Genomic DNA, 9,691 nt, shown 5'->3' with positions numbered 1-9,691 from the left:
TCTTGTCCAGATTTTATTTTATTTCGTTTTTGGGTTTGAACTTAAAATAGATTTGTGAACTTTGGGGCTAAAGACCTATATAACAGCACCAAGGTTTTAGTTTAGGGAGTTTTTTTCGGAGAGGAGAATAATTCTAGGATTTTAGAATTCCGGTTTTTATTACTGTTCATGGGCACTGTTCACGTAGAATAAAATTTATTTTCTGTAATTTCGTTTCAACTTCAATCTACAGTTTCGTTTCTACTGATTAATGGAAGACTCAGTCTCCAACGTTGTTTTCTCTTGAGGATTAAACACAACTCTCTTTGAGGTTTTGTTATTACTATTGAATACTGATGAGTTTTTCCTCTTCACCAATTACTTTGTATTTATTGCTATTAATCCATGCATGCTTAGTGCTTGATTAATTGTCTCTACGCTTAATTTACGTTCATGCTTAATGATCAGTTTCATTCATGATTAATTGGTGTATGTGTAGTTTAATCACATAACGACAGTCTTATGTTAATTTTCGCTTACTAATTTAATTTAGAGTTGGATTAAGTGGTTGAACTGATTAAGGATAAACTCTCCTAACCTAGGATAAGAGACCTGCTTGTGAATCAAGGGGAAACATGTTTTAATTCTGTTATTTTCTAATTCAAATTTGTTTGCTGTTTAATTTACAAAAACAAACAACCCCCAATTTGTTACTGTTTTATTACTATCTGTTATGAACGTTTGGTTGGCCATTGCTCGTTGGGAAACGATCCAGGATCACGTCCTAAATACTACATTTTTAATGTTTATTTGATTCGCGCACGGCCTCGATCAATAGTATATATGGCTTGAGCAGACTAAGATGAAATTATTGTAGATATATTTTTTTAAAAAATATTTAATATAATTATATATTCAAAAAATTGGATTAAAAATTGTTAATTTAACTAATAATAATTTTTGTTTGGCTATATTAGTGTAAATCATCTCTAATCCATATATTTTTTAATATTATGTTCTTTTTATTTTCTTTTGATATACTTTGTGCTTTAACGACTTGAATTCAATATGATTTTGTTTATCAATTATTTTTGGATTTGTACATTACTTATACGAAATTTTATAAGTTTCTTTTTTTAGTTAGTATTTCACTAGGTTTTAAAATAATTAATTAATCAAAGACGTCTTTAAGCAACTTTTAAATAGGCTCGTGGGCCAAGTCAGACTTTTATGTAAGCCGAGCCGAACCTTAAAAAAAAGCCTATGACAGGTAATGAGTCAAGCTCAAACCTTACGTATTTAACTCAAGCCCAGTTCAAACCTAATAAAGCTTGGTTTGACTCATTTCCACCTCTAAGCACAGCCTCTCAATTCTCCATTGAAGAATCTCTCTCTTGGTATCTTTGCTTTACTCTATCTGATTCTTAACCTCTCGATTCTTAATTAACATATTTAGCAAAAATAAAATCCCCTCTTTAATTTTTAATCTTATAATTTTTACCACCACAAAATTTTATTTGAAAAATTAGATCATGATTTGTTTTTTCATAAAAAAACTCAAAATAAATCATATCAGGAATTAAGTGTTTTTACTCATAAAAAAAATGTTATGTTTTGGGAGTAGATGGGAAGTGCTGGAACCTTTTTCAACGTAACAATTCACCAACTATTGGTCAAAAGGTAATAAATGCACCCTTAAACTTTTTAATTATTTATTATGTCATTTGATGAAAAATATATAAAATAATTAATGAAGATGAGGGTATAATTGAGAAAAAAATTAATATTACCTTGAACTCTAAAAATGACAAATAAATAAAAATAAGAATATTAAAAAAAATTTAATGTTAAAATGAAATATAGAGAATATTAAGTTCAAGCTTTTAATTTTATTATCAGCATCTCTTATTACTTATTTGATTTCAAAATTATAAGTCAAGCAAATAAATACCTAAAGTTTAGTTAAAGTCCTTTATTCAAAATATATATATTAATTTTATTTGATTACTTTAGATAAATCGATATATTTTAACTCCTTTATTAAAAAGTTTCTCGTATCATTATATTTTCATTACCAAACTTCGAAATCCTCTAATATATATAGACAAAGATTTAAGAGTGTATTTAGATTAGATTATATTAGATTATCTAAACATGATTTCACTCAAAATTAGTTTGATTAAGAAGTTAGTTGAAAAGTAGAAATTTATATTAATTTCTCTGGACTGAAAAGTAATTTGGATAAAATAACATTGCAAAAAAAATTATTTATAAAATTATTTTTAGATGTATACTTATTAATAAAGATAATAAACATTATTTATAACATTAAAAGTGTAATATTGAATTACAACAATATTTTCTCATATATGGTGCTATATTTCTCCAAAAGTATCGCACAAATTTTAACCCAAAATTAATTTTATCCATACAATTTAGAGAATATAAAGAAAATTTGAATAGAAGAATGAGAAAAAATGTTTTTTAAAAACAATCTTTTTTTATTTTAATGAAGCTAGTATTTTTATATAGTTAATATTTATAATAAATAATTATTTATTTCCCTAAAAAAATAAGTATTTATGAATATATAAGTTATGTTATAATTAAATTTTATAATAAATACATATTTATTAATATATAACTTACCATTTAAACTTAAACTTATAATGAATGATTTAAATTGTGATAATCGAATTCTGAATTAGTTAAGAATTATTTTTCTTGATGAATCGAATGATTAAGACAATAAAAATTGTGAAACAAGATTAATTTTTAACAATTAATACCTTTTCTAAAATAATAATTGAAAATGAGTAGAAATAAAGAGAAAAGAGAGAGTAAATTAAAAAAGTATAGATATTCGTGTTTGAAAAATATTATTTTTAGAAATTTTATGTATTTTTGGGATTAAAAAGTTGTTTACAATTTCTAATAAAGTTAAGGATATGATAGTTTAAGATGGTTAAAAATCAATTTTTTGACTGATAATGTGTGTTATGTATGTTTAACTTAATTGGTTGATTAAGATGCGTTAATATTAACAACTTTTTAAATATCAGCTTTAATCTAACAAATAAAAAATAATTAAAATTGTATAATGCTAATTTAAGATAACGGAGAGATTATTTGACAAAGACAAAATATTAAAAGCATGTAATAAAGAGATTGTGTTAAAAATAATTTTTTAGAGGGTATTTGATTTTTTAGCAGTTATTCAAGGAGATCATTCATTCCTCTGCATGCATCATGGTTCTCTGCATACATATGTCCAGATAAGAATAAGAAAAACCATTAAAAGTGTATTTAAGATAAACGAGAGATTATTTGATAAAGATAAAATATTAAAAGCATGCAATAAAGAGATTGGGTAAAAAAAATATTTTTATTGAGGGCATTTAATTTCTTGAGCAGTTTATTCAAAGAGATTCATTGATTCCTACTACTATTAGTGTGGTGAAAGGTGGGGTTATTTATGTAGGTATAAAATAATTTATCTTTACTACTACTACCCCCCTCTTCTCTGAGTACACTTTTCCCCCCTTTCCTAGTTTCATTACCTCACTCACTCTTTCCGTATCAAAGTCAGGTGCGCTTTTTGTTCCTCGGTCTTTGAATTCTCTCTCACACACTCACACAGTAGTAGGACTAGTTAGTGTCAAAACTCTCTCTTTCGTCTCATCAATCATTCAATTCACCGATCGTTAGAGACCAAGCGTATTCGCCGCTTGATCCGACGCAATGGACGCGCGCGAGCCGCTCCGCCCACCGCCGCCCACTATCATGGCGGGCCCCACATCCTACGGTTCCGCCAACATCGGCCCTAATTCCTCCGCCACCGTCTCCGCCATGCTGGCCCCCGCCACCGCGCAATTCCCCTTCGCCGCCGTGCCGCAACAGCACCAGCCTCCTCCCTCGTCGGAGCCGTTCCCCGCCTCCGCATACGACGGCTCCTCCTCGCCGATGAAGGCCTGCTCCCTCGCCAAGAAGAAGCGCGGCCGGCCCCGGAAATACTCGCCGGACGGTAACATTGCCCTCCGCCTCGCTCCAACCCATGCCTCGCCGCCCGCTGCTGCCTCCGGAGGCGGCGGCGGCGGCGATTCTGCCGGCATGGCGTCTGCCGATGCTCCGGCGAAGAAGCACCGCGGAAGGCCACCCGGGTCTGGGAAGAAACAGCTTGATGCCCTCGGTAGTTGTTGTTGTTTTTGTGTTTTGTTTTTTGTTTGAATGAAACTGATTGTGATTTTTTTTTCTTGTTTTTTGTTTGTGTTGATGGTTCAGGTGCTGGTGGGGTTGGGTTTACGCCCCACGTGATCTTGGTGGAGTCTGGCGAGGTAATGCTATTATTATGCTAAGTAAAAACTAGTCTTTCCTACAATGCAATTCAATGTACACTTTGCTTGTTTGTATTATGTGACTTTTGCATTTGTTTGTTGGTGATTTTTTTCTGGCTTAGATGCTGATTGTTTGCACTTTGCATTCTTGGTTGTGATGGGGAGAGTTTTCAGTTTTCAACCTTCACCCAACTTGGACTTTTCTTGTACCCCCAAAATGAAGAATTCTAGAGAAATTAGTCTATGCACTCAAACCATAAAAGGTTTTTATATGGTCATCTACAAATAGACATGTATGAGAAGTTTAGGGTCTTTTATGATAACTATCTTAAAAGTCATACTGAGCATGGTTTCTGGTTGGTTGATAATGTAAATTTTGTTACACCACATTACAGAGAAATTAAACTTATAATTATTGTAATACTATTTCCTTTTGTTTTTTTTTGTAAGGGATATAAAGCCTCAGTAGCTTTAAAGTTTTGGACTTATAAATTGCATTGTTGACTTGTTGTGGTTATGTAAATGTTGATGTTCCTAATAATAATAAGAGCAGAAAGTTTTGAACTGTGATGTTGGGTAATTGCTTTTGATTGTGACCTATATCTATATCTATTTTGAGAGAGAGCCTTGCAGTGATTATTGTTTTGTTGTTTAATGTATTTGTATCTTTTTGGTGAATGATTTTGGTGCTGTTGCTGTATGAGGTAATTTTAGGGGTTCTTAACCTCTCTGGTGATGAAACAGTATGGTGGAACTAGTCATATTGCATACAGATAATCCTCAAATTGAGTGTTAAATCAGACCTTTATCTAGACAAGGAATTTTTTTTTAATTTTTTTTTAATGTTGTTTGTTTTATTTTTCCGTGGCTAAAAAAGCTTGCCTTTGTTGCATGGGAGGTTGATATCAATTGCTTGTTCAATGCTGTTGTAATTGAGTTCATCAAATTCTTTTATAATTGTTGCTGTGAAGTGTGAATGCATTTTGGGTATCTCGTGTAATCAATTTGAGAATTTATGACATGTATTTATATGTCATAGTTTCTGGTTACTTACATATGTCATTGTATGGTGTTTGTAAATTAATGTATATTGAATATTTTGTCTCACTCAAAAAGGAAAAGGTTAATTATAGCACTGACTTACCTTTCTCTTTATCGTCAAGTTTCTCTTGTTAGCTTTCTCTTATATGGTTTTCGAACTGAAACAAAATTGGGTTTCTTTAGTGAGGCACTATTTTGTTGTGGAACCATAATATTTGGTGTGTGTGATTTTATATGTACTTTTCTTTTTGAGGTTCTAAACAATTAATTCTTTTTGAAGTTTCTATTGGCTGGGTTTGAGTGGGCTAGCTACTATTGTTACAAATCCTTCTCACTAGTATGCTTCTGTTGTTTGCAGGACATCACAGCAAAAATTATGGCCTTTTCTCAGCAAGGGCCTCGGACAGTTTGTATTCTTTCTGCTATTGGCGCAATTGGTAATGTCACCCTTCAACAGTCTGCAATGACGGGTGGTATTGCTACGTATGAGGTACTTTCTATATTCATTTGGAATCTAGTTAATATCTAGTTATCCATTATATTCAGCTTTGTTTATGCTATATTGGAAATGATCTGGTAATATGTGTTTGCTTAACATGCATATCAATTGAGAACATGAAACTAAATGCATTATTATTTACTTCATATTTTCAACTACAAACATAACTATGCTTTGGTAAGTGAAATATAGCACAAATAACACAATCACTTATTTAATTATTTGGAGGGCTGTTATTTTTTTTCTTTGTTTTTGTTTTGTTTTTTCTTCTTCTATTGAAATGGGAAAATCCTGTACTTTCTGAGATGGCAGTTGGAAATAGTTTATTAATTGCACTTGTATTTGATTTAATCTATTCATTGCATTTTTTTTTTTCATATTATTATTAACAATTTCTCAAGCAACTATTTTCTATGGTCTAATAGAGATATTAGACAATCAATTTCAAATTGATAAATGTAAGTATGTAACCTCAGAATCATTGTTGACAGATTAGGCCAACTGAATTTACATATTGCCTAAACCCTTACCATTCTGCTTCAAATGTAAGGATGAACTGGGGTAAAAAACATATATTAATTTGAAAATTGTTGGATAGATATCTGCAGCATGGAGTTATTGCTTTTGGTTGTATTTGTAACCTATTGAAAGGAAGTCTTGCAATGATTATTGTTTTGTCATTTCTTTAAATGTATTTAAATTTTTTTAGGGACTAATTTCAGTGATGATTCTATATGAGTTAGTTTTAGGGGTTCTTAACCTTTCCGATGATGAAAGTGTTGTTAGATCATTATTTTCCAACTAGATATGTACAATAGTACATATTAGGGGTTTTAGGGATACCTGCTTTATTAGATGAGTACAATTTGCAAATCTACATTATGAAATTGTTGCCTCTCTTTCTTTTTTAATATTTTTTGAAATCCTAATTTGATCTGGGAAAAAGGTGCTTTGGAATTATGTTTCTATTGTTGTGGATGGAACTGGATCTTAGTTATGATGAGCATGCCTTAGTGTAATAGGGATACTGTCAACGTAATTTGGCCCTTCTGGGCAAAGATCTTGCAGAATTGGAAGTGTTTATATTTGTTGCATTTGTGTCTTTCAGTGCATAGCCTCTCTGTCTCCATTACCTGCCAGTCTTCATATTCATCCCACACCTGAGTGTGTGTTTGGTTTAAGTCAATTACACTTTCAATGTGAGTGAACGGGAATACAAACACAGCATAATAATCACTTCCTGCTGATAAGTTTTGGATGTCAAATATCCCAATCATTAAGCATTGTAATATCCTATGAAGCCCCGACTCTAACACAGACACCGCTTACACACACACAACATTCTAAAAACAAAATTGTTAAGCTTTACAAATTTCATATAATAATGACCCACAGATAAAATACTAAGAAACATATCTCTTAATAGTTATAAAGTTAGTTAAGTCCTATGGAAATGAGGCTCACAAAAAAAATTTATGTGCCTTGCAATATTTTTAAGTTGACTTTATTTTTATGGTAGGAGTGTCTTGGAAGTGTTTAACCAACAGTAGGTGCTGTCTCACTCTCATGACTTGTGCTCAAACTTTGTTGGAAAGGTGTCCAAGTTATGTCAAAGAGGTGTCTGAGCTGAAAACAAATTATTTTTTAATTGACACGTGCTGAAGGTGTGTCTGACAAGTATTGTGTCTTTTAAGTCTCTGACATGCTGTTCCACAAAGGTGTCAGTGTTTCCTGGGAAGCACTGACATCTTTGTGGAACGTGTTAGCGTGTCAAACACTTTGTGGAACTATGTGTTGCTTTATGTTTAATTTTATATATTAGTGAAGTGGCAATGTTATTACTTCACACTTGTGGATGAGTATATAATTAAATATATCAGTCTTTATGTTCATTCTCTTCACGTGATGTCTATTTACATTGTAGGGCCGCTTTGAGATTATATCTTTATCAGGTTCTTTGCAGCAATCTGAAAATAACAGTGAACGCAGTAGAACATGCACTTTGAATGTAACCCTTGCAGGGTCCGATGGACGTGTTTTGGGTGGCGGAGTTGCTGGAACGCTAATTGCAGCATCAACTGTACAGGTATTGCTTTCAAATAGTATAAATTTATGTCGATTGATGATTTTGATAGTGTATATAATATCTTGAGCATACTATTGGGGGCTTTTATGCATAATAGGAATAGGATTGTCGAAACTTTGATGCTTTATTTATGTGACTATTTTTCAATCATTGATAGGTCATTGTGGGCAGCTTTATTGCGGATGCGAAAAAGTCGAGCTCCAATGCCCTGAAATCTGGGTCTTCTTCTGCACCACCACCCCAAATGCTAACCTTTGGTTCATCCATGACCCCAAATAGTCCTACCTCTCAAGGGCCTTCAACTGAGTCCTCTGAGGAACAGGATCATAGTCCTTTTTGTAGGGGGCCAGGGCCTGGGTCTGGACATGGACTCTACAATAATGCTAGCCAGCCCGTTCATAATATGCCCATGTACCATCATCCACTATGGGCTGGCCAATCTCATCAGTAAAGAAGATGTGACTTCGGATTAACAGTGCAGAAACTGCGTCGTATTTAGCATGATGCCTGTTCAAAGTAGTGGCTAGAGGTCAATTCTAAAATGCTAACTGCATTTTTGAGACTGACTTTAGAACAGTCTATCTTAAGGTTAAAGTTCTTCAGTTGATTATTAGGATTTTTTTTTTATCGTAACATTTCTAGTGATGATAGCCAAGGATATGGTGCCCCTTATCCGAATTCTGTCATTTTGAAGATTGCTGTCTGCACTATGCAGTAGCATATAGCAGAATCAGAATGTGCTTTCCTCCATGCATCGTGCTTTATTGTTTGTGGTAAATGCTAATCAGTGTCACTGGTTAAAGAAGTAAGAGTAAAGGTTTTTATTTGGATGCCTAAAAATACATTCTCCAATAATTTTTAAATATGCTATCGTATAATTTCTAATAAAATCTTTTATGTTTTAATTCACCACTGTCCTTGGTCATCAGCAAGACCCATTGTTGATTTAATTCTGAGTTTACTAGAGATTTGGTTCCGCATGCATTCATTAGCCGTGAGTAGTGTTTCTATCATCTGAGCTGCGTATTCATTCATTTTGAAATTTCAACCGCGGCCACTTCACGTGTCAATCATGCATGTCCCATAAATACTTGCACATTCATTTCATTATTTTTCATTCTTAGTAAAGCTAAGAAAAAAAATTTGTTTTTTAAGTTCTGTACTCTTCAAAGAGGAACAATTCTATGTCATCTTAAGCAATTATATTCAAATAATCTTTCATAATTTTATTAAATAAAGAAAACATTAAATGCTTTTAAAACATTAAATGTAACCAAATATATTCTTATGTTGTTCATTTAATGTTTTTAATCGGGACGTATATTTTTCACAGAAAATTCATTATAAGTATTTCCGTCTTGTTTCAAAAGAGGTACTTATTCGAGAGGATTTATCTCAGTGATTGACTAAAGTATAGAAGTTATTTTAAATCCTCGGATATCTGTCTTTGAAACCCACATTTTTTTTTAAAAAAAAAGAGAGGAATATGGGATAAAATGTGAGTAATGATCATCTAATCCAAAGTGAAGCGTTTCTTTGCTTCTTTTGTGAAAGCTTTCGAATTTTGAAAGGTGAGTTTCGTTGTCAGATGTCATTTATGAAGTGGCTTTTTGCACCCATTATTTATTTATTTAAAAGCACGATGTTCTGTGTTGTGCATGAGACGTTGAAACTTGCGTGTTGCAGTGGAGCGTATGGACTAAGTCGCTAAACCACGCGCCACTGCCCGAAAGTCACACCTCGACCACTTAG

At 32.6% G+C, this 9,691-nt stretch overlaps 1 protein-coding gene across 1 annotated transcript; it reads left to right on the top strand.

The window, feature by feature from the left end:
* Positions 1-3,490: 3,490 nt before the first annotated feature.
* On the top strand, positions 3,491-8,687 carry LOC100789717 (AT-hook motif nuclear-localized protein 13). The gene is made up of 5 exons (XM_003524664.5): positions 3,491-4,168; positions 4,261-4,313; positions 5,713-5,844; positions 7,778-7,939; positions 8,097-8,687. Exons 1-5 carry the CDS (start codon positions 3,721-3,723, stop codon positions 8,388-8,390), a joined length of 1,089 nt encoding a protein of 362 aa, XP_003524712.2. The 5' UTR covers positions 3,491-3,720; the 3' UTR covers positions 8,391-8,687.
* The last annotated feature ends 1,004 nt before the right edge of the window (positions 8,688-9,691 follow it).

The sequence above is a fragment of the Glycine max genome, chromosome 5 (assembly GCF_000004515.6).
Source record: "Glycine max cultivar Williams 82 chromosome 5, Glycine_max_v4.0, whole genome shotgun sequence".
In the NCBI taxonomy this organism is placed as follows: Eukaryota; Viridiplantae; Streptophyta; class Magnoliopsida; order Fabales; family Fabaceae; genus Glycine; species Glycine max.
This window is presented reverse-complemented; position numbering and strand designations above follow the sequence as displayed.

Coding starts and splice junctions, on each gene's coding strand:
- LOC100789717 (XM_003524664.5), top strand. CDS start 3,721: ATGGACGCGCGCGAGCCGCTCCGCCCACCGCCGCCCACTATCATGGCG. Junction 4,169..4,260: donor GAAACAGCTTGATGCCCTCG/GTAGTTGTTGTT, acceptor TTGATGGTTCAG/GTGCTGGTGGGGTTGGGTTT. Junction 5,845..7,777: donor GTGGTATTGCTACGTATGAG/GTACTTTCTATA, acceptor TTTACATTGTAG/GGCCGCTTTGAGATTATATC.